General features: G+C 36.5%; 1 protein-coding gene across 2 annotated transcripts in view; it reads left to right on the forward strand.

The window, feature by feature from the left end:
* The window catches only part of LOC136251081 (gamma-aminobutyric acid type B receptor subunit 2-like), a 39540-nt gene extending 20210 nt beyond the window's left edge, over positions 1 to 19330 (forward strand). For both annotated transcript variants that reach the window (XM_066043462.1, XM_066043461.1), the window contains 8 exons: positions 3984 to 4050; positions 4093 to 4188; positions 16047 to 16179; positions 16232 to 16466; positions 16514 to 16645; positions 16697 to 17014; positions 17065 to 17235; positions 18983 to 19330. In XM_066043462.1, coding sequence (XP_065899534.1) covers positions 3984 to 4050; positions 4093 to 4188; positions 16047 to 16179; positions 16232 to 16466; positions 16514 to 16645; positions 16697 to 17014; positions 17065 to 17235; positions 18983 to 19102 — 1272 coding nt within the window. In that variant the 3' untranslated portion in view covers positions 19103 to 19330. The remainder of the gene's footprint in view (positions 1 to 3983; positions 4051 to 4092; positions 4189 to 16046; positions 16180 to 16231; positions 16467 to 16513; positions 16646 to 16696; positions 17015 to 17064; positions 17236 to 18982) is intronic.
* Positions 19331 to 26923: the final 7593 nt, after the last annotated feature.

A 26923-nucleotide genomic window follows, 5' to 3' on the forward strand; every position in this document is an offset into this window, starting at 1 on the left:
AGCTGGAAATTGTATTCTAGATGCAGGATTTGCTTTGCTAAATGTTGAGCAAATGCAACTCGTCATGTTTTACATGAAAAATCAAGATACTCCAATTGAACAATCACTGCAAAATAATACTGCAATCATGCATAATCTAACTTGGAATGTGTTTTATAGAGCTTGACGTGGGCAAGATCAAAGGAAAAGTGTACTTTAAATAAAGTACATTTTGTAGGGCAAACAGTGCTTTATTGCCCATGAAGAGTGCTTTATTGCACTGCAAAGAGTGCTTTAATCGTACAATAAAGCACTCTTTGTAGGTAATAAAGCACAGTTGCTTATGTAATCTAGTGCAGGTTAATAGCCCGCTCCAGTACAACTAATCACCCAAGCCAGCTGGTAGCCCTCACTGTGTTGAGTGGTCAATCACCCCAGCCAATATGAGTTCTACCACTGGATTGTTTTATAGACATATCTAAATATTTCGATGATGGGTGGGAGAAGGTAACGTTGCCGTTACATTTGTTAATGTAAATGGACAAGTCCTGGAGATATCACGGAAATACTTCACCTTGTGTCACAATAGAATCGATTGTGGGTTGTGACTAAAATACGCGATGAACGTCTACCATGCCAAGCTACGTATGGTGAACTACACGTGAGTTACTTTTTAAAAACTAGTTTGTGTGCATTCAGGCTGCTAATAATTCGTGCAACACGTGTTAATTATGACTCTTAGTGTATGGCTGCAAGCTACAACTAGAAAGTTCATAAATTATTTAAAGCATTCGCTGAGTGCTTTATTAGCATCTCGGCCACACGCCTCGTGCTTTATTTTTCATACAGTGGAACCTCAGTTATCTGAACCCCTTGGGACCAGGGATGGTCTATAAGTCTGAAAAGTCCGTATCTCTGAAACTGTGTATAAAGAACCTTAAAATAGCATAAAGAAAAAAATTTAAATATCAGTTTTTTCAACTACCTTAATAGAACAGTCACTACTCTAATAGAGCAGTCATTTCCGTAGTTCGGTTAACCAAGAATCCAGATAAGTTGGGTTCAGATAACTGAGGTTCCACTGTATATATAGCACTCACAGCAATATATGCTTTAACATATACATAAATCACTAGTGCAAATAAATACAAGTACTATAATATAGCCATAGTCATGAACTAGCAAGTACAAAATTATTAAGTAATTGTGACCGGCTGAGCAAAAACCAGCCATTTTTGCACATTCCTCAGATTACATTTTATTGTATCTCTGTGAATCTATAGTAACAAAAGAGGGGACAGCCACAGTTTCAGCCTTTTATGATGAACGGTCTTGGAGTTATAGCACTTGACAGTTGGAACAGTGATAAACTCGATTTGTACAGCAACTATATGGGAAATAAATAACAGGCACTTTAGATAATTGATCATAACTCATGATTGAAACAAGCTATAAAGATGGGACTTGGCTTAATCTGTGCACCATGAACTGGCAAGGTATAGCTCTTTCTCTGTACTCCTCCATGTTGACAAAGAAGAAGGCCATTCCATCTAAGAAATGACAACAGTGAAGATTGTTTTTACTGCATCGTAACTCATGTATCCATTGCTGTGCTAGCACGAAACAATGATTTTCTTACTCTCCATAAACAGGCAAATCCAGTGGTGTATAGATTTTATTGATTTGAGCTTAATTTCAGTGTGTACAAACATGATTAAAGCGTGCGTAAATTTTTCATGTAGCACACGTATTTTATCCAGCGTATTTCAATGGTAAAAATAGAATTTTGCAAAAACGGCTGGTTTTCGCTCAGCGGGTCACAATTAATTATCAGTACAGTGAAACCTGTCTAATTAGGACACTGCATAAAGGAGTCACCTGTCTAAACTGGCCATTATAAAAATCTCCACATGTGCCAACTATGTACAAAGTGACTTGCATAATGTAGCCACCTCCTTAATGTGGTCAGAAGTTTTGTCCCTATGATGACCAGAATAGATAGGTTTCACTGTATTTAACTATGATTATTGCATAGATCCTTTAGCTTTGGTATCAAATCAGTAGGTATTTTTCAGTATTTAATTTTAATGGATGAATTTCATAATAACAAAGTTGCCCCCACCAACCTGAGTTTTACAATATTTGTAGGGGTAAATGTCTATAGTAACATTTCCAAATTTTTAAAGGATAGCATATATAGGTCATGAGATATAACATTTTAAAATTCATCGTTTTTCCATACATTGTGGGCAACAGTTGCCCCTTCTGGGCAATCGCATAAATAATGTGTGGGAAAACAATCAATTCAATTAATGTCATTTCTCAATTTAACATTATTTGTAGGTGTGCATCTCACAATTAACCTCTCCAAATTTTAAAATGATAGAGTATATAAATCATGAGATATGACATTTTGAAATTTGCATACATTATCCATGTGATTGCCCAGAAGGGGCAACTGTTACCCCCTCCCATAGATAATCTATGGGAAAACTGCAAATTTTAAGATGTCATATCTCATAACCTATAATATACTATCCTTTTAAAAATTGGAGATGTTACTTTTGACATTCACACCTACAAAATAATGTAAATTCAGGTTTGCTAAGGGCAACAGTTTAAAATTCCTTATTATGAAATTCATTTTTGTCTTGTATCATCATCATTGTATCTGTAGATAAGAACAACGATTTCTGTATAACAAGCCTCAAAGCCAGTTTATGGTTGGCTTTGGGGTATTTAAATACAAAAAGAAGTGAAATCCATGCGAAAACAGCCAAGTTGTATAAAAAGGTGCAGCCTTCAAAAGCCTGAGTGAAGAAATCAAAGGTGGCAGCCATTTCCAATGATGTTAATTTTAATAAAAGTCATTTAACCATTGCAGCAGCGAGAGACAAATACAGCACAAGGCAAAGTCGAGTGCTATATTTTGTCTCGAGACCACTCTTACAGTATTTGACATATAGTACAAGCCAAGGCGGTGCTTTATTGGTATAGAGAACTATCAACTTGAGGTGGTACACACAAGACACACAAAACAATTACAAACTCGTGAAGAAGTCTTATCATCGGTAGAATAGGCATCACGCCTCTGACAGTAACAACCCATACGTATACAAACTAACGTAATTAAACATTAATTCACCATAGTTTGGCATGGTAGACATGTTGGTAGCCTTCCTCTCTTAATCACCTTGCTCAGAAAAATAGTTACAATTGATTATAAGATATTTTTCTCCGTATATTTACAGGACTTGTCTGTTCATATCTACAAACGTAGGAGCAACGTTACCGGCTGCTACCCATAATGCAAACATACATTTCAGCGTTTAATTTTTTTTGTTTCAGTTCAGACTCTATGGTCTAATAGTTACAGGGGTGGATCCAGAAGCTGACAAGGGGTGGGGCACACCCAGGCCAAGACACAGGTGACCAGGAGAAATAATGTTCGCTCAATCTTACAGTGAGATGTTTGAAGATCAATATTACATCTGAGTGGTCTAAATGGTGTACATAGATTAGTGACCATGTTAATTTTAAAGAACCAGTTGAGTAATAACTGACTCAAACACATGTTATTGTAATAACTGTACTATTAGAGTTATTGACTGCTCTATTAGAGTACCTTGATTGTTATTTCAGAAGCTTAAAGGTTCAAAGTTGTTTTTGTCCATCATACAAGGTATACACAGTAAAGTAATTGATAGGTACACCACAGCCTTTTCCTTGTTACATATACTTGAACCATCATGATTTGGACTTCTTCCATGCGGAATAATTATGATTAGCTACCTTAATTTGTAGAGTGCACATTTGTCTTCTAACTGGTACAAAGCAATATGCATGCAGTATGTATAATCACTGTGCTAACTGCCAAATTATTGCAGGAAGTTTAAGACAGAAATTTATCTATACATGTGATGTTTTATCAATTCTAGAGTACTTACATGTGTATGCTCAAATACATACAGCACATTAAAGAATATTACATGTCAACATCACAGGGTACTGTTTCATTTCAAAACAATGGTGACAGACCTGCAAGAGTTCATGTACTACAATACAGACAAGGTTAGATAAGACTACCATTATGTCATTTACTATCTTTTACAGATGATGATGGTATTTTAATAAAAGTTCCCATTGGGAGAGTTGAAAATGGAAGCTTAATGCTTAATAACAATGAAAGTGTCAGTCTAATTTTTCAAAGTGAGTGTTTCACCTGGTCCTTTCCTTAATATTTAGCAGAGATTCTCTCAAGTATACCTCTTACATTAACATGTCATGTAGACGTTATTCAAGACAACAAGTAAAGTTTTGTGTGGGCTATGCTATTGTGACATAAATGTAACCGGTTAGCAAAAACCTGCTGTTTTTGCACATTTTTTCCTCAAATTACTCACACACACATACACACACGCACACACACATACGCACACACTATGAACAGGCAAATCCATCAAGGTATAGCCTATTTTCCTCTGTATGCACAAAGAAGAAGGCCATTCCAAAAAAGAAATGGTAAACTTTGTTTCTACTGTACCGTAAATAAGCGTCCATAACTCACCTGCCCTTTACTGTCCAAACTCAAAACAAAGATTTTTCTTTTCCTCTCTGAACAGTGTTGTATAGTTTTTATCAAGTTAAGGCTAGTTTCACTGCAAATTAGAATGTGCATTATCATTATGTTGCACATGTATTTTTACCCAATACCAAATAGAAATTTGCAAAAATAGTGGGTTTTGGCTCATCCATTCACAGAAATGGTTAATTTGTTTAACCTATTTCCTAACAATTTCATACTTATGCTATGATCTGCCTCAAACCCAACAAGTACTGCTGTCCATAACAGGTATTAACCTTAGGTCCTTAGCATTATATACATGCGTGCATGTGATTAGGGAAAGGATGTGGTTGTATGTTAGTGGTGAAACACTACCCATGTAAATCTCTTCCATGTCAATGGGAAAATACATGTACATTCAATCTTCAGTCATTAATAACCCATTCACGGCCAACTTCTCTGGGAGCACTGGACGAATTGCCGAATTGCATCATATTAACTGTACAGAACTGCTTAGTAACCATATATCTAAACACTCACTATATAAACTAAGGAGGTTGACTGTGTTATTTTTGTTTACATAACAGTAACCGCAACAAAGTTATTAAACATCAAAGTCTAAACTTTGGTAAAAACCAGCCCGAACAAACAATGGAATCCAACTAACTATTTACAAAGGTGTATTACACTGCAATAAACTATTCTATACAATTTACTTACAGTACAATCCATTCCACAGCTGGTTTCTTCATGATTTGTCCCATTTTTGCTGTTGCACATGTGTATCTGCACTCATGTCCACCATGCCACGTCTGAGATAAAGCAGCTGACTGTCGACTTTACCTGTCTCCATCGATGTATAACACTTTCTTTGTTATCAGCTACTAGGTTTTATTTCGAAGAACGATTTAATTCGCCCATTATAAAAGGTTACACTTTATGCTGTTACATAACAAACACGCACTAGTTTGGTAAGGATCCGGTTATCCCAGAAATGGGACCTCTATGGGTGTGTCCATTTCAGTACTTGCTATGAAACGCATTTTACAAGTTATAGCAAGGCTGAAGTTTATTTTAAGAGTGTGTTATGATGCCATGCCGCCATATGGCGGCAGTGGCCATTAATGAATTAACGTAATTTACTGAGTGATTACCATCTGAACATATTCCAGAATTTTACTCTCAAATATCACAATAGGGTGATTCCATGTCAAATCACCGAGAAATTGTAGGGCCACCTCTCGAATTTCGACGAAACTTGGTGTGTTTGTAGTACCTATGGTGCTCATCACCCATACCAATTTTTAGCCTCATACACCACATAGTTTCTGATTTATGACCACAAATATTTTGAATATTTCATGAAAAATTGATCCGTCCTGCATTACAAAATCAACTGTAGCTCACCACTGTGTTAATATTTTAAAATAAAATTTTCAGCGATTATAGACTGTTAATTGATCTTTCAAGTAATCCATAAACTATGGGAACTCAATATAATAAAGGTTCAAAAAGGCTCCATTAAAAATTTTAATCCTTAAGGGTGCTCGCTGATATTTGAAGCCGTTTAAGTGCCAGCCCAGAAACCGCATGCGGCTATTGCATCATAATTGGCATTACTACGCATACTTGTAGTATCCGTGTTAAGCGGGCATGTTTTGCGCCAGAGAACACGAGGAAGAATAGCATGTTTTTTCGCTTCAGAATTGTCACTGAAGTGTTAGCAAATGATTGTCGGATGGATCAACAGTTACACTAACATGAATTAATCTAAAAGTAAGTGTTATTTAAGGCAACAAGTGTGAACGCACTTTTCGCTTGTAGGCGACATGCGTTTGTGCCTTGTTTTCTCGAGTGACAGGGTATGCTGGTAGTTAGTATTGTAATTGTAAGCTGCTTATGTAGGGAACAATGTTACCAGCTGGAATCACAAGGCGTTACAAGCTGCTGATGATGGCGTGCCTAGCGCAACCTACCCAAGAGCGACTTGGAGACTCCAGGCGGAGCAAGAAGCTGTTCCTGTCTGTGAAGAAGAGAAAACAGAGCTTTTTGTGTTTAGAACAGCGTTTATGACATGTTAATTTGAAAAGTTGGTGATTGCGGTCAATAGGAATTTGTGTAGTTATTGTATCAATAATGTTGGGCGCACGCAATCTTTGCACATGTTTACTAAAAATATAACTAGTTTTTGAGTCATAGCCGTGAAGGCTTCAAATTTTGTAGGGAGATTCGCTGATAAATTCTCCAGAGGTCTATGTTTAGATTTTGTCCGTAGCGTTATGGCTTCATGAGTTACGGCACCGAGAACATGAGGTTTTGAATGGTGTAGCACACTTTTAGTAATAACTTAAGTTCTATGTACACTGTGTACTAATACTAAACATAGAGTTGTGAGTTATAAGCTGAAGGTTGTTCAACGTGGTTTCCAGTGCGCTACTGTGAAAAATGGAGGACTAGTTTCGATTTAAGCGCTTCATAAAGAACTACGCATAGTTATAAAATGGTATAGGCTAGAAGAATTCTGTTTGGTTTGTGTTGAAGAGAAAGAGAAGCACTTCCAACGTAAGTAGCATATGGATTCATTTTATACATTATGTGAATATAAGCAACAATACAAAAATTGCATGTTGTATGGCTTCAAATAGCCGCGAGCACCCTTAATGTTTCAAAACGTGCTGCTTCAAATTCTTTGAATTTTTAATAATTAGATTATGGTCTATTGTTGGTAAAAGTTTTGTGGTGGGGCCACAATGGGTTCAAGAGATATAATTAAATATGTTGTGGTATGTAGTGGAATTTTGTAGTCTATTATTGCTATATGGGAATGTACACCTCTAATAACCACTGCTGATAAGGTCATACCAACTTTGTGGTACACAATGAGGGTGTCCAAGTACAGTGCAACCTGTATAAGTGACCACTTGTATTGAAAGACCACCTTTGTGCTGCAATTTATTTAGCTGTATAGTTTTCAAATACAGCCAGCTTATATAACTTGCAAAGGCAGTACAATGACCAGCTAATGACATCACATCATTTGTTTGATTGAGCATGTAGCAACATACCTGCTACTTACTTTGGTATTGTGACAATGAAGATTATTCGAGACAACAGGGACGATGCTTTCAACTCTCACGTACAATCCATGGTACCAGAAAACTGCACTCTTTTGTGCCAATCTCAGATAGCAGAGTGGAAATAAAATTTTATTCATAATCTGATGTTTTCAGGAAAGAGAAAGTTGCTCTAGTAAAGAATGAAGCTTCACCAGAATCGATTGCTGGATTTGTCACTTGTTTACATGAAGAGAATCGGTGGTTAGCTTGTGTGCTTGAAGTTTGCAGTGACACTAAGGAAGTGAAACTGACATTTCTGCATCCACACGATCCATCAAACACATTCAAGTATGTTTAGAAAATGAATTACACCACTTTAAAGCTCAAAGAAAAAGCTTTCGTTTGTATATTTAACAGCTTAATTTAATGAAGTTGATAATTAACCATATCTCCTAATCTTTGACCTTTGCTCTACCAAAAAGTGCTGATTAGAATTTTTGTGGATACTTATTATTATTATTATTATTACTAGGACCGGGTCACACATAACCAAGTAAATTTGACTATATGCAGTAACCCTTTGCCTCTTATGTGCCGGTGTGTATATGATTTTAAAGAAAAAATTTACTGGTGACATCAGCTTTATAAGTTGACCCATATAATATGTATATGTACACTGTGCAAATGGGTTGCCCCTTTGATATTAAAAGTTTGGGCCTGGGTTACTTTCAACATCATCTGCTTGTAGCAGCAGTAGCATAGTAATAAAAACATGCATAGTAATGAACAGAGGCGTAGCTAAGGGGGGGCAAGGGGGGCATTTGCCCCCCCATCACTAAATGATTTTTTTTAAACCTTCGTCACAAGTTTACCAGTATTAAACTGACACGCAAATGACTGTAAATTATGTAGCTACACTACTACGCGGTATCACCAGGGGTTGCTAGTGAATTACTAGGACACTTTTCTAAATAGTGCCTTTCTTCTACCAGTAACCGGGTCACACATAACCAAGTAAATTTGTTAACGTGTAAAACAATTTGTATTTGCTTTGTCTAACTGTGATGTATAATAAATATAGTAGGACCTCCACTATCTGAACATCTGTTTCAATTCAATCTTAAAAGTGTTCAGTTAAGTGCATTTGTTCAAATAAATGAAGCCCATTTGTTTATAATAGAGTTACGTTCAACTACTCTAATAGAACATACACTTACTATAATTCAATGTTCATGTAATAACAAAATACTCTAATAGGTCACACATACCCTAGTACAGTGGTCCCTTTAATGTTCAGCTATCGATACACAAATGCTCTATTATTCAAACTAAAGTGACAGTTCTATTAGATTATTTTGTTTAAGTGTGTATGTTCTATTAGAGCATTTGAATGGAATTCTGATAAATCAATGGGTTTTAACTTTCCAGTTTAAATGATAACAAGGGGAAAGCCATGTGCACAGTATACATACACAAAATACATGGTAATATTATAAAGCTGATGTCACCAGTACCAACCAATACAAAGACATGAAAGCTCAGTACAACTTCCTAACAATGTTAAAGTATGCTATCAAAATTATAGGGCAACAGATGGACCAGCCAACACAGAGAAGAACTATCATAGAATGATTAAGAGTTATCCATCACTTAATTTCATTGTACGTGCGCACAACAGTCACACATTGTAAGCTAATAATACAATAAAATGGATATTATACCAATTTATTAAACAGTGGATCCTCAATAATCTGAACAGCTCTGTTCTCAATGTAGTGAAATTGTTCAGAATAATGGCTATATACAGAACCCTATTCAAATACTCTAATAGAACAAACACTTGTTCACAAAATACCCTAATAGAACAGTCATTTCTACTGTTGGGATTAGCAAGTGTTCATATTATTGGAGTTTGGATTAGCAAGGATCTATACTGTTCGCATACATTATAAGCTATATGCCAATGGTTTATATGACAGAATCTTAGTATGCACACTACTAACATGGCTACCCACTCCCAAAATGACTAGCTCATTACATTTATATTAGCACTGCTATTGTAGTCATCAGTACTCTGATTTAATTATAAAGTGCTTGGTTTAATTGCTACAGTTGCTATAAGCCATGTATATACACACAAATTTCATTCTACGAGGTGTACAGAAGTGTACCTACAATAGATTTGTCTTAACCAGTAGTCACACATCCAAACTGCTGCAAGGTATGGTGAAAGTGATCTTTAAATAAGATGCTCAGAGCTATACTATTATTCTCTGACATGTGTGTCTATATGCACCAAATGGATAGTACTGATATGTCTAGGGAAGCTGTATACATAAAACACGAACAAGTCTTATCTATAAGAACAACTGCTCATATCAGTGATTCTATGCACTAACTAGCAAATTCGCTCTAATTATAAGACTGCTTGTGCTCATTTATCAATTAGAGTATTACAGTCTGCATGAATCTTATGTTTGATGCTGTCTGTAAGCTTACATGGAGCCAAGCCCACTAGCGAGAGTTCATAATATAAAAAGAGAGGAGAGTATCCTACTTCGGTATAGCCTGTACAAATGCATATCTCCAAGTTATGATGCGATACCTATAGTCACTTGCAATGTGTTAGTTGGTCAGGTCTCTACTCAGTAGTAAGTTTCAATGACCCTTGTAGATTGGCTTCAATAAACAGTCCACTGATGACATTGTCAACACTCCTTAACACTGTATATGTAACTTGACATGACATCCTAAAGAAATCAAAGGTTTACTGTATTACTTAGATACATGATCATGATAAGTAGTTGTGGCTCACAAAAAAACTAGGTTGTGGCAGGACTAGGTTAAAACACTTCAACGTGAACTAATTGATCCATTGCACACGTGATCCAATCCAGGTCAGACTCAGATATTTGATCACGCGTCGGATGATCTAACCCTGTGAAAGCTATCAGTGGACAGCCTACTGTGACTGAGCACTAAATTTACAAGGCAGACATTTCAGCACAAGAAACGTTCAGGATACAAATTCATCCTTCTGTCAGCCTACAACATGTGCAACAGTGTAGTGCCAATTTATCAGTAAATTTAATAAAAATTAAATAGTGCGTATGTCGCCAAATTAAAATTTTGCCAACTACAAATTTCCTAAATATTATTTTGTTGTTACACGACATTTACACATGCTTTGAGGTTATGCTATGACATTATCACTTGTCAGCAGAAGTTTACCAAGTGAGTGGGCAAAAGACAATACCAGTTATAATCAGTTTTTCCATACCAGTTTACAACACTACTATACAGATAACAAGCGTCAACCCTGCACAGTGTACATACATAATAATATTATATGGTCAACTTATATAAAGCTAATGTCCCCATTACCATGTGTCACACTGAATAGGACCATCATCAACCCCATCTAATTTATTCTCAGTACAACTTTGTAACAATGCTACAGTATGCTATAAAAATTATAGAATTACAGATGGACCAGCCAACACAACACAGAAGCAGCAATATTTAAGAAAGATTGAGAGTTATCCATTACTTGATTTCACTGAATGTATATACAATAGTCACATATGTGACCATCTCAGCGAAAACCCATCTAGTTCGCACAACCTCTGAATATCCTTTTAATTTCTCAGCATTATCTGCATTGTCCAAGGAATGATTCACCAAGGTTTCAGCTTTCTGTGGTGAGTAGTTTTGGAATTACAGTGCTAGAAAGTAGGAAGAACAAGGAAATTGATTTGTACAGTGACTACTAAAAATAAACTACAGGCGCTTGCATTCGTAGCCATAACTTCCGTTTGGATTAGTCTACAAAGTTGAAATTTGGCTTACAATGTTCATCATGGATTGGCAGATCAACCAAGATATAGTTTTAGCCTTGCATTCATTTTTGTGTAGGCGTATGAAGGCGGCTTTGTTGAAGAATAGCAATAATTTTGTTTGCGTCTACCGCTTCGTAAACAAACTCACGTGACACGCAAACCATTGGGGCTACAGAAATGAAACAAATGTTTTTGAACTCTCCATGAGTAAGATGGTGTATAGTTTAATCGATTTAAATTTTCCTTCTTCGTGTACTGGCCCGATAAAAACTTGCATAATTTTCTTGTAGCATGCATAATGTAACGAAAAATATTTTTTTAAGTTTCAATTTTCTCATTGCACATGCTTGTGCAAACTAGACAGGTTTTCGCTGAGACAGTCACATATTGTAAGTTATCATACATACGCACTGTACACAGTCATACATTACAAGCTATATGCAACAACAGACATTTAACCAGAACATAACTATATTAGTATCCTATAGCATACTGTATGTATGCGATATATAGACTAGTGTTACGTGAGTAGTTAGTAACAAGTTTATAGTTGTTTGCAAGTGAATCTTTGGGATAGTTTCGAGACGTGAACAGGCAGCACTGTTATAAGACAGAATCTTAGTACATACTCCACTAACACTGCTACCATCCACAAATTGAATAGCTTACATTTGCACTGCTATTGTAATCATTATTACTCAGTGTTAACAGTATTACAGTGCTTGGTTTGATTGCTATAATAGCTATAAGCCATGTTATGTACAATAGTTGCACATCCAGTGCTGCAAAGGTATGGTAAAAGCAAATGTTCAAAGCATATTATTTATCTTATGACACATGTGACTGCATCATTAGTGTACAATATGCACAGTACTGACATGTCTACAGAACATGAAACATAAACAAGTCTTATGAGAACTGCTCTATAATAAACTATTTCTTGGTGCCCCTTACTCAATCCTGAGCACAGTAAACAGAGTCTTTTACCATAGAAATTTTGTTTTGCTACCTTTTAGCTAAACAATGCTTGTACAGTAGCAATAAATAGTAAGTCGCCACTTATGGACTAGTCACTAAATAACAGACCACACAGCGTAGTATCAGTGGACAATAGCACAGACTTGTAAATATGGTCCAATAATAAGACTTGCCTCTACCAAAGATAATAGACACCCCTACATATGGGGTGTCTATTATCTATGCCGCTACTGACTATAGGCTAAAATCTCGTAAGTGTATTCTAATGCTTTTGCGCATTTTAATACTCAAATGGAATACCCTAAAAACTATCTGCAGTAAAGTAATAGTTGCAGTACATTACACAGAACTAACCTCCAAGTAAGAAAATATCGTTGTTTCCACCAATAATAGTTCTTTCCCTCATAGGAGACAAATTCCAGGTTTAACGCGCAGGCGGCGCAGCGCATTTAAATTGGTTGCTATGAGCTACAAACCGGCCTTACTAGTTACTGGGGCACGCTAACAAGTTTTACGGGTGGTAACTAACGAGTTACTGGTAGAAGAAAGGCACTATTTAGAAAAGTGTCCTGCTTAACGAAGGCAACGGAGAAAAAACGCTCACTTCAATTTGACGTTCGGGTTTCGTCTAACTCAATTCCGGTGAGTGTTCTTGTGTGCACTACGCAGTTTCGTCTGGACATTAATTAATTAATTATTTATGACGTCACGTTCTTATTATTATTATTACTTGGTTATGTAATTATTATTACTAGGACCGCGTCACATACAACCAAGTACATACACCAACGTGAGGCTATTAGGTGGTGAATGCATTATCCCCAAATCAACTCAATATGTCACAGTAGTGACAGATATAACACAATAGTGGCATCGTAACTAATGGCCACCAGTAGCTAAGTGCCAGTACATCATTGGTGTGGTATAAATGGCACAGTGATGTGTACAAAGTATATGTATACAAAACATACAGGAGAGAACTATACATTATTGCAGTATTGTATGCAGCAATATATTATAGGCAACATCACCATGCAGATAAAAGTTATTAGCCAATATACAGCAATGCATATCAACATCAACTAGAGCTAAGTAAGGTTCATCAGTGATGTAGCAATGGCACAGTGATGGGTGACACACTATAGTTATGCATACACAACTTTCAGGAGATAGCTACACAATGCTGTAGGCGTATGCAAGCCAGATGAACCAGATAAAGGAAGACAGCCAAGCCACTAGAGCCTAGTAGCTACGCCAGGTGAAGGCAAAAAAGATTAAGCACGTATTGAATTGCCTGACACCAACACAAAGAAAGTTCGCCATGCCAGCTGCATAAGACAAAATTGTTTACTTGTATTTTATATGTAACTGTAAGCTTATTGTAAAGAGCGTGGCATATGTCAGTTTAATGTTTTCTTGTATTGTTTATTTACGTGAATGAATCCACTGGCAGCTGGCATGGAGACTTGAGATGTTACAAACATAAAAACTTACTTGTAATCTTCTTGTTTACACAAGTGGCTTCTGGCTCTCCTGCACGGGCATCACTAATCTTCTTCGCGCAATATGTAAGTAATTAAGCAAGGGTGTGGTACTGGGCGTTATATAGAATTACACGTATGGTCAAGTCATCAGCACAAACAGGAGCGACGATTATACGTTTGTGCCTTCATTCATAGGCGAATCTATCCCCGGTTAGTTCATGTCTCTAGGCCTCGTAGTTTTCTCAAACATTAATTATTTAATTATTTATTTATTTATGACGTAATTTTAACCGCGTTTCGTATTATTCTTAGTACTTGGTTATATAATTAACACTTTACAGTGACCAGCACTGAAGGTCTTCAGCAACATGTGCTGCAGCCTTAGGATTACCTAACCTAATTTCAAGGACTTAATGACTTAGACTTAATGACTTATAGCTGGAAAGGTGTAACAGAAAAGGGGCCAAAGTAAGGAAGAAAAAAAATCCCTCCAACCCCAGGATTCGAACTGCAGGTCACCCAATGTCTAGTCAGGGCCTCACTCAGTCTTCCTCCAGGAGGGATGGATTTTCTTCCTTAAACCTAAAGTATTTACTATTAACACTTTACAGTGACGAGCACTGAACTTGTCAGACATTCACGTATTAGTTGCAAAAGTTTCAGCTTGGGGTCTCTATGGGATTATGAGATAGGTAGCTAGCAGTGTTTACGGTATTATAGTAGATATCCCATGCAGTATTGCACACCTTGAAGCCCATTCTGCTGATTTAGGTTTTCAGACACATAAGACTCTGATTCAACTGCAAGTTAATATAAATGTATGTATATATAAACAGGCTGTGACAAAAGCATGCACTACAAGTTTGTTACTGTGGTGATACAGTGTGATGCTGTTTGGTAGCAAAATATATTTTTGTCAGAGTACACACAACCACTTCTTGTTCTTGGGTCTACAAGAGTTATAATGTCATCCATTGGTATAGTGTGGATATTCTGGGGCTCTGGGCCCAAGGTATGATGCTATGAATGATGACAAGTACAGCAAAAATAGAATACTAAATAAGTCTTTCTGGGAAGCCATACAAACAATTGGTGAAGGGATACATCTGACCACTGGGATACCCATACACCAATTTCGTCCAATTCTGAGGGATCATGTGCAAAACTGATATGGAATTACCCATTCAGTAAATCCAACTATATAAATTGCAGCACAAAGGTGGTCTTTCAATACAGGTGGTCTTTCAATACAGGTGGTCTTTCAATACAGGTGGTCACTAACAGAGTGTACTTGTACACCTTCATTGTGTAAGACAAAGTTGGTATGGCCTTATCAGCAGTGGTTATTAGAGGTGTACACTCCCATATAGCAATAATAGATTACAAAATTCCACTACATACCACAACATATTTAATTATATCTCTTGAACCCAATGTGGCCCCACCACAAAACTTTTACCAACAATAGACCATAACCTAATTATTATTTACTAAAAAATTCAAAGAATTTGAAGCAGCACTTTTTGAAATATTAAGGATTAAAGTTTTTAATGGAGCCTTTTTGAACCTTTATTATATTGATATCCCATAGTTTATGGATTACTTGAAAGATCAATTAACAGTCTATAATCGCTGAAATTTTATTTTAAAATATTAACACAGTGATGAGCTACAGTTGATTTTGTAATGCAAAACGGACCAATTTTTCATGAAATATTCAAAATATTTGTGGTCATAAATCAGAAACTATGTGGTGTATGAGACTAAAAATTGGTATGGATGATGAGCACCATAGGTACCACAAACACACCAAGTTTCGTCAAAATCCAAGAGATGAACCTACAATTTCTCGGCGATTTGACATGGAATGACCCAATATTAACTACAAATAATGTCATACCAATTAGCTGAAATGTTCCGTAATACAGATACCAACAAGTATTCCTTCCTGATATCATCATCAAGATTATGGAACTCTTTACCACACCACATCGTTGAATGTACATCAGTTAATCCTTCAAGCTAGTACTACGTAATTATTACTATAGACTTATAGGGTAGTTAAATACATACTTTACTAATTGCACTGCGTGTGCAAGGTGCCTGTATTTCCTGTCAAGGGAGTTAATATCTTATATACCCATAGATGGAATTGCAGAAGATGAGGAATACGTTCGTATTGTCCTACCATTGTTTGTCACTTACACTGTATTATCTCTACTTGGAACAATATTTGCTATTGTTTGCCTGATTTTTAACCTGTGGTTCAGAGAACAAAAGTATGTTATTATATATAGATGCTACATTGCATAACTTGTTTCGAACATTTAGACTAGTGAAGCTTACCAGTCCATATGTCAATGTGATGATTATAGCTGGAGCAGTTATATTTTACATAACAGTGATTTTGTTTGGAGTGGATGAAAATGTGGCATCATCTTCAACAGTAGATCATCTGTGTCAGACAAAAATTTGGCTAGTAGCAATTGGGTTTAGTTTGTTGTTTGGAACTATATTTGCCAAAACGTGGAGGATATATTACATCTTCAATCATTTCGACGCTATGGTACATACACACATTTAATCACTGTTGAATTTGTCTACTTTTTGCAGGAAATAAAAGACATTTACTTGTTTGCAATTGTTGGAGTACTAGTTCTGGTAGATATTGTAATATTGATCCCACCAACAGCAGTGTCTAATGCCATCTTGAGAAGGGAACAAGAAGAAATTGAAGGAGACAACGTTTGTTTTGGTATTAACAAAATGTGTTTAGTCAATGATATTATTTTATAGGCTGGTGATCTGCCTGAAATAATTGGAGTTTGTAAATCAGATGATTCACTACCTTGGTTAGCAGTCCTGTTTGTTTATAAAGGATTAGTGCTGCTAGCTGGACTGTTTCTGGCCTTTGAGACACGCAAAATAAAAATTAGATCTTTAAACGAGTCTCGGTTTGTGGCAATGTCAGTTTACGGAGCAGTAATAGCTTCAATAGCTCTTACTCCGATTGGATTATTCTTACAAGATTTCCCAAGTGTACAATATGGTATACTAGGGATGGTGATGCTATTGATTACAACTTTAATATTGGGCTTAGTTTTTGTTTCAAAGGTACATCTTTATGATGCATGATGCTATTAAATCTATTCTACTCTATATAGATGTACAAAGTATTTCGTGATCCAGAGGGAACACACTCTTTAGATCATAGTACTGTTAGTGCTACTAATAAAACTGCCACTCTCCAACATTCTAATGAGTTGGAAACTTACAAGCAAAGAATACAGTCTCTTAATGTCGAAGTTATAAGGCTCAATGATGAACTGGAAATGGTAACAATAAGTGCATATACTAATAGGTTGATAACCTATATACAGTGTAACACAAGCAGCTTAGACGCACTTGCTTATGTTTAGCTATAAAAAATTGTCAATAAAATTGCCGAACTTTTTGTACAGTGTATTGCTCAATGCTACATCATGACTGCAATATTAGGTTACCAAATTTTAATCTGCCATATCTCCTGGCATGATGTACTGATCACCAAACCATTGATGTTTTATGCAATAAAAAATGTACATATTTGACTCTCTCGGAAAACCAGTCTTGTTTCCTTTTTTGTAAGTATTAAGAAATACCATTTTTTAAGTACTCAGAGTGCTATATTCTGACTTTCTAGTGTACATGTATCCATCAGCCAAGTTTCCTGTCTTTTTGATAGTTTTTTTCATGAGAGTCATTGTATCAGACTAGCTCTTATAGAAGTGGTAGGAGAGAAGGGGAAGGCAAAGGTATGTTTTTAAAATTAATAGCAGAGGAGCACACAGTGATAAATAGTAAGTATTCTGCTTTTGAGCAGTGTTAAAAAACCACCTGTTATGTTTATGAGAAATGTTCATTATGCCCAACCAACATCTTTAACATAATGCTGTATTACCATTTATAGAAATATTTTAACTGGTTGCTATAGTAGAGTATATCATTGTTTTATTAATTAAACTAGTATATCATATTCCACATAAAAGCCCAGACTTCTATTTCCTTCCCGGCATTTTGACCAGGCCTGTAAATGAATAAGGCCTGAGTGGCACCTGGCATATAATCAAATTAGAGTCATGGTGGACACACCATCATGGTAAGCATGGAGAACCTTTATACAGTGTGTTGACTAATAAAACAAGTGTAGTGAAAGTCTAAAACAATTGAAAAACAGTTATATGATGCATATCTGCATGCACATGGACTACCTACATGATTATTCATAGTACCTTCATTCCTCAGAGGCTTTAAACTTAAGTTTGAAGGAACAATAGCAGCAAGGAAAAGCGTTAAGATCTCTAACAGTAGACTCCATTAATAGCACCCGGGCCTCTATTTGAGACTAGGCATTTATTTTCCATATGTGCTGGAAAACCCCCTGGCTTATAATCGAACAAGCATTTATTTAAATATGAGGAAATAATAATTGTGTGGCTGTTCTATTAGAATTTCTGACTGCTCTATTAGAGTATCTCAATCTTTTAACAGAATTGTACAAATTGCACATTTTCTTACTGTTAAATTGCTTCATAATGCCAGCATAATACCCCATTCCCACACATATACCTATTATTCCCAAAATTATGCAGGCATAATCACTGCACTCCTATTTACAGTACAGGTCTTTGACCCTTTGTTGGTTTTTATTAAACACCACATAGTGTATAAATACATTCAGCCATCCCCAGGTTGGCCAGAGACCCATCAATGCTTCAGATTGTTTGTAAAGTTAACAATTGGCTTGAAAATAGTCATCAGCAAAAGCAGACCACTTACATCCAACTAATTTTGACACCAAAATCTAGCTTTATGTCAATGGTAGAGAATGAAACCTGTTGTCAAATCTGGTGATAAGATCAGCTACAGAACACAGATAATAAGACCAGTTTTCCCGCATTTTATTGTCTCACTGTTTCTTCACTGCTTGCATGGAATTAACATACTGTACACCGATTTCATTTAAACTTTACATTTGTGTTCTCAGTATTGTGTAACATTTGTAAGTAAAATATGTGGCATTAATGTGATTATTTTTTGCAGTCAAGATCTGGTGAATTTTCAGAAAAATCATTGCGAAAACGTTCAGACCTTGAAGCAACATTAATGTTACAGAACACAGAAACTGATAGTAGAAGTGTTTCACCACAAAAACAGCCTTAACTAAACTTGTAATACATCACAGTACATGTGTGAATGTTAATATGTGTGAATGTTAATATGTGTGTGTACATATCAAGCAGCATGTTTGTCATGTTACGTACCTATTTACCTGTTAATACATGCAGTGTATTTTATTTTTGTACATATACAAAGTTGTTGGTAGCTGTTGCTGTCAAACCTGAGTGATTTTAACTCCCAATTAAATTTGTTTCATTTTTTTGCTTTCAATCACGAATATTCATTTTACATAATTTTGTAGTGTGCTTTGTTTGGTAGTGCTAACACATGAAACAAGCATAAACACTGAATTGGAACATTTTAAATGTAGCATTAAGGGTAAGGAGTTCTTAAGGTTTGCACAAACTGGTCAAGCATTTAGCTAGTGATTGTGTTATAATGGTCGCAAGTAAAACATAATTTGTATACACACATAAACATGATAGCTGTGGCTGTGCAGCAAACTGACATCAGTGTTCCATTACAGTAGTGGAATGTTATATAGTTGCAGGCTTGCAGCAGACTCCAAATGCTGAACAAGAAATTACATTTTTTATATATGGGAGATTATAACGGCATTCACTCTGTATCAGGGGCATATATAGCCAGATTTAGGTGATGCCAGAGTCTAGCTATATATTTATAGCAAGTCATTATAGGAAGACATACACCTTCGCATGTGAAGTACACTAGCATGCCAACCCAGGGGGTTAATTAGACCCTCTGAAATTGAATCTGAGAGTGATTTTCAGCAGAATAATGATTGCAAAGCATGCTAATCTAGGGGGTCTGGGGGCATACCCACAAGGAAAATTCTAAAAATTAGACCCTCTAAGATTGAATATGGGAGTGATTTATATATCAGTATAATGTTGGATTAGGGTGACTGCTCTATTAGGGTATCTTTAGCTTGCATAATTATATGGTAGGCTGTACCTAGAGTCACAGCAGTCACATGAATAAACAACTTGTGCAAACACCAAAGAAAACGAAAATGTGACCGGATCTGCGAAAACCCGACATAATGGCGCAAGCCTAAATTTTCAGTATAACTAAGCCATTGATTTGTATTGGGTAAAATATTTGCGTAAGGCCAATGAAACTTGACTAGCAGTTTCGCGTCATCGCCCGCATGCTTTTGGTATACCCGCATGGAATTTCATTATTGGTATTTCAGATAGAAATACTCTAATAGAGCAGTCACTTTTACTGTAATAGAGCAATCAGCTATACTCTAATGGAAAAATCACTTGTTTAGGAGTTACAGAAATAACTAAATATTCTTATATGGATTATTATATTATTATATTTATTTATTACTGTGCAGCAATCAAAAGATTATAACGCACAGGTGTGATCATAAAAGTTACTTAAGTTATTACAAAACTCATTAGGGGTAGAGGAATTACTTAGTAACGTACTTTAAGAGTAACCAATATAGCTAGATCTTACTGTTTTTTTTTGGCAGAAATTTTCATGTTTGGGATGTGTGTTGTGCTTTTGGAAAATAATGAATAATAACCGCCCGCCCGCATCAAATTTTCAAAATTCTGAGCGAGAAACTGGTAATCAAGTTTCATTGGCCTAATCGAAAAAAAATTTCGTAAATTTTTTAAACGCTTTGTTCTTTGTGAAGGAAGGGTCCTATGATTACAACCTGGATATAATCTTATTCGCCTACTCAAGAGGAGTTCAAAATCTTTGTTTCGTTGCAGAATGCAGTAGACCATAGATAATATATTCTCCGTACGGAGAATATACTATCTATGAGTAGACTAAAGGGTACATAAGTTATATGGGCGTTTGTTTACGTCACGTCGAAACGATCGTACGCAAACGATTTTCTTCACTGTGACTGATTTCGTCTCTGTATGCAGTGAAGAATGGTAATAGAAGAAACAACTTCCCAATAATGGGCTCCCCTATTCATGGCGAACACAACGGTGCAAGTTGCAACTCTGTACTGCATTGTATTTGTACCAATTTTACAGCCGTTTTTGTAAGCGTATGTAATTATCTAATCAAAAACAGCCAAGCTGTAAAAAAAGGTGCGGCCCCCAAAAAGGCCATGGTGAAAAAAGGTGTGAAATCCAAGGTGGCGGCCAAGAAATGGCTGTGATGGTAGGTTAATGGTTACATTTTAATAAGGCCCCTATTCGGTGATTATTAGTTTCTCATCCAGCCTTTCTAATTATTATGATGCGGGCGGGAGGGTATTACCATTATGCCATTATTGTATAATATTAACACACTGATGTACAGACCTTGTCCAAATTGTCTTTCTTTCTTACTACAAACATTTCCTTCACCAGCTGATTCTACTTTTCGTGATCGCCAACTGTTTTTCGACACTCAACTGAAAGCCTGCTTTGATGAAGTCGATAGAGCACGATTGCAACTGGCACTGCAGCAGTTTGCTAAGGAAAACAACAGTCCTCCTGGTGATATATAGCGAATTGTAGCGTTCATCAACAAAATTATAACAGTTTGGTATCACGTGTTCTTCTGAGCATGCGCAGAGTAAATAATGGCTTACCATGCGGTAGCTTAAGAAGGATGCGGGCGGTGGATGAGAAACTAATAATCACCAAATAGGGGCCTAACGACAATTCAGGTGAATTTGGTGCCAAGACCAAGCGGCACAAAATTCACCTGAATTGTCGTTAGGCCTCTATTTGGTGATTATTAGTTTCTCATCTACCGCCCGCATCCTTCTTAAGCTACCGCATGGTAAGCCATTATTTACTCTGCGCATGCTCAGAAGAACACGTGATACCAAACTGTTATAATTTTTGTTGATGAACGCTACAATGCGCTATATATCACCAGGAGAACTGTTGTTTTCCTTAGCAAATTGCTGCAGTACCAGTTGCAATCGTGCTCTATCAAAGCAGGCTTTCAGTTGAGTGTCGAAAAACAGTTGGCGATCACGAAAAGTAGAATCAGCTGGTGAAGGAAATGTTTGTAGTAAGAAAGAAAGACAATTTGGACAAGGTCTGTGCATCAGTGTGTTAATATTATAAAATAATGGCGTAATGGTAATACCCTCCCGCCCGCATCATAATAATTAGAAAGGCTGGATGAGAAACTAATAATCACCAAATAGGGGCCTTATTAAAATGTAACCATTAACCTACCATCACAGCCATTTCTTGGCCGCCACCTTGGATTTCACATCTTTTTTCACCATGGCCTTTTTGGGGGCCGCACCTTTTTTACAGCTTGGCTGTTTTTGATTAGATATCACTTCTTTTTTATTATTTATTACAGGTAATTTATAAGGCTAAACAGCCTGTTACACCTGATCAACAGGTAAAAAAAGTACAAGTAGACTAATTACATACATTTATACATAGTGTTAGATGAATATTGGTCAATCAATTTCTTAAAATCATCAACTGATGCTGCACATGCTACTTCTTGGGGTAAATTATTCCATGGTTCAACAACTCTTCTTGTAAAAAAATATTTCCTGGAATCTGTTCTTGAAAAATATTTAAATAGCTTAAATGTATGACCTCTGGTATGGGTAATGGGTGAAAAAGTAAAAAAATCAGAATGGTCTATATCATACTTATCATGTAGCATATTGTAGACAGCAATCATGTCACCTCTATAACGTCTATAATGTAATGATGGCAAGTTAAGTACTTTCAATCGTTCCTCGTAGTCAAGATTTCTTATAGATTTGATCATTCTAGTTGCTTTCCGTTGGATTTTTTCTAATTTTTGGATGTCTGTTTTATAGTAAGGTCCCCAAACCAAGTTACCATATTCTAAAATAGGACGTACTATTGATTTGTATAAACATGTAAAATATCCGAAAAGGTCTGTTTAATAAGGCCAAGAAGTCTATTAGCCTTATTAACCACTGCCGAACACTGACTATGAAACTTGAGATTGCAATCAATCAACACCCCCAAATCCTTTTCCTCATTTACCTTAACAATGTCCATCCCATCCATCTTATAACAATATCTTGGATTAAACTGACCTATATGTAGTATTTTACATTTAGAAATGTTGAAAGGCAACTGCCACATTACTGACCATTCAATGCAAGCATTAATATCATCTTGCAGGGAGGAAATTGGGTTAGCACGACTAATGCTGGAATATATTTTTGTGTCATCTGCAAATAAAAGAACTTTATTCCTTAATAATGATGGCAGATCATTGATGAAAATTGCAAAGAAGAGAGGACCCAAGACTGATCCTTGAGGTATTCCACTTATTACATCACTCCAACCAGACATTGAACCATTCACAGAAACTCTTTGTCTGCGTCCTTTCAAAAAGTCTTGTATCCAATTAAACAGATCACCTCTAAAACCATATGCATAAATCTTTTTGAGCAACCTTTCATGAGGAACAGAGTCAAAAGCCTTCTTAAAGTCAAGGTACAAAACATCTACTGAATTACCACTGTCCAAAGTCTCTGTCCAATCATCAAGTGCACACAGTAACTGTGTCATACAAGACTTGCGAGGGAGGAATCCTTGTTGACATGGTGACATCAAATTGTTGTTAAACAAATGCTCTAACATTCCCTCACGAATAATAGATTCGAAAACTTTGGAAACAACAGATGTTAAACTTACAGGACGGTAATTACAGGGTGAAGATTTTTGTATTTGTATACTGCAAAGCCGGCCTATGGCTGGCTTTGGGGCTTTTTTAACCCATGTGTTTTTTTCTTTACCACAGGAAGAAGAAAAGAACTTAAAGAAGATTTTTAATGCTTCAATTGTTTTTGATTTTATTAGTAATTATACAAATTATATACATATATTTATTACATGCCCATTATTCCCCACAGGATATTTTTTGCAGTTGATCTCTCTACTGGGTGACTTGAAATGTAGCTGAACTATATACAGGATGGTTTCTTTGTAGCTGAACTCTCTATAAGGTGACCTCTTCTAGCTGGTCTCTCTACAGGGTGATTTGTTTCTAGCTGAACTCTCTACAGGTGATTTGTTTGCAGCTAAACTCTCTGCATGGTGGTTTGTTTGCAGCTGAACTCTCTACATGATAGTTTCTTTGTAGCTGAACTCTCTATAAGGTGACTTCGTCTAGCTGAACTCTCTACAGGGTGATTTTTTTTGTAGCTGATCTCTCTACAGGGTGATTTGTTTGTAGCTGATCTCTATACAAGTTGATTTGTGTGTAGCTGATCTCTCTGCAGGGTGATTTGTTTGTAGTCGATCTCTCTACAAGGTAATTTGTTTGTAGCTGAGCTATCTATGTGGTGATTTGTATGTAGCTGATCTCTCTGCAGATTGATTTGTTTTAGCTGAACTCTCTACAGGGTGATTTGTTTCTAGCTTATCTCTCTACATGTTGATTTGTGTGTAACTGATCTCTCTACAAGCTGATTTGTTTGTAGCTGATCACTCTGCAGGTTGATTTGTTTCTAGATGATCTCTCTACAGGTTGATTTGTTTGTAGCTGAGCTCTCTGCAAAGTGTTTTGTTTGTAGTTGATCTCTCTACAAGGTGAATTTTTGTAACTGACCTCTCTTCAGGGTGATTTGTTTCTAGCTGATATCTCTACAGGGTGATTTTTTGTAGCTGACCTCTCTTCAGGGTGATTTGTTTCTAGCTGATCGCTCTACAGGTTGGTTTGTTTGTAGCTGAACTCTCTACAGGGTGATTTGCTTGTAGCTGAACTCCTTACATTGTGTCTAGTTTGTAGCTGATCTCTCTACAGGGTGATTTGTTTGTAGCTGATCTCTCTACAAGTTGATTTGTGTGTAGCTGATCTCTCTGCAGGTTGATTTGTTTTAACTGAACTCTCTACAGGCTGATTTGTTTGTAGCCAATCTCTCTACAGGGTAATTTGTTTGTAGCTGAACTCTCTACAAGTTGATTTGTGTGTAGCTGATCTCTCTGCAGGTTGATTTGTTTGTAGCCGATCTCTCTACAGGGTATTTTGTTTGTAGCCGATCTCTCTACAGGGTGTTTTTTTTGTAGCTGACCTCTCTTCAGGGTGATTTGTTTCTAGCTGTTATCTCTACAGGGTGATTTTTTGTAGCTGACCTCTCTTCAGGGTGATTTGTTTCTAGCTGATTGCTCTACAGGTTGATTGGTTTGTAGATGAACTCTCTACAGGGTAATTTGCTTGTAGCTGAACTCCTTACTTTGTGTCTAGTTTGTAGCTGATCTCTCTACAGGGTGATTTGTTTGTAGCTGATCTCTCTACAAGTTTATTTGTTTCTAGCTGATCTCTCTGCAGGTTGATTTGTTTGTAGCCGATCTCTCTACAGGGTAATTTGTTTGTAGCTGAACTCTCTATAAGGTGATTTGTTTGTAGCTGATCTCTCTGCAGGTTGATTTGTTTTAGCTGAACTCTCTACAGTGTGATTGCTTGTAGCTGAACTCCTTACATTGTGTCTAGTTTCTAGCTGATGTCTCTACAGGGTGATTTTTTTTTAGCTGAACTCTCTACAGGGTGATTTGTTTCTAGCTTATCTCTCTATAGGTAGATTTGTGTTGATTTGTTCATTGCTGATCACTCTAAAGGGTAATTTGTTTGTAGCTGAACTCTCTCCACAGTGACTTGTGTGTAGCTGAATTCTGTGTAGCTGAATTCTCTAGAGATTGACTTAATTGTAGCTGAATTCTCTACAGGGTGCATGACTTGTTTATAGCTGAACTTTCTTCAGTGATGTTCTGAATCTCTATAGTGATATATTTGCTTAACTCTCCGCATGGCGACTGTCTTCTTGCTGAACTGTCTATAAGATTAACTGTTTGCAGCTGAACTCCCTACAGAATAACTTGTGATGTAATAAAATTCTATAATGGAGTAAATAAATTAGCCGAATGCTCTATTAGGGTGACTGTTCTATTAGAGTATCTCGATCTCGCATTTGCTACACGGAGTTGGCTTTCGAATCTATTTATTTATTTATTTATTTATTTATTTGTACTGAGCAGTCAGCCCTGCTGGTATGCTCAGGAAAAAAAAACAGCAACAAAAACAGTTCTAACTTGACATACAGTAAACCAATTGTTCAACTAATTACAAGCTAGTACTAGTGTGGTAATATGATTGTAAAAGTGATGTGAACGAATCTGGATCAGACGTTTCAATGATGTTAACAGGCAAGGTGTTCCATTCTTTAACAGTTCTTGAGAAGTAGCTGCTCTGATATGATCTGGTGGATGATGATGGAATTATGAGATGCAATGGATGGTATGATCTAGTTTCTCTCGTTGAATCATAACTCAGTGGTTTGTAATCCGATTCTTCTGTACTACTGCAAGTACTTTCTATGAAGATTATTCCAGCTATACACCGATTTTCAGCTCATTGCTCTAAGCGGTTTACCTAGTAGGCGTGAAAACTAATACTTTTTATTCCTAAAAATCGATCGCGTAATTGTAACACAGGTTGGGTTTTGTGTCATATCTCCGTGGTCTTTATCTCGATTCCTTTCAAACCACCAAAAGGCACTCCTACGATGGTTACTCCATCTACATAGCAATTGTGAACTCATTCCATGAAGCGGTTTACCCTGTAGGCGTGACAACAAATCGATCTTGTTTTACGCGAATAATCGGTCATAACTCCTGAACCATTCATCGGAATTGTACCAAAGTTGATGCTAGGATTCGCCGTTGGACTCCCTTTCTGTGTGCCAAATTTCAAGGCGATCGGAGTATGCGTTTGCTTGTTATAGCAATTTTTGCAAGTGTGCGAAAAGACGAAGTAGAAAAAAAAAACGAAAAAAAAAAACACGAAACTTTGGCCACTCGTATCACGGAAATGGCTTGAGTGATTTCCTTCAAATTTGGAATGTAGACTCCCCTAGCTGGC

This window comes from Dysidea avara, chromosome 3, assembly GCF_963678975.1.
Source record: "Dysidea avara chromosome 3, odDysAvar1.4, whole genome shotgun sequence".
NCBI classification, from domain to species: Eukaryota; Metazoa; Porifera; class Demospongiae; order Dictyoceratida; family Dysideidae; genus Dysidea; species Dysidea avara.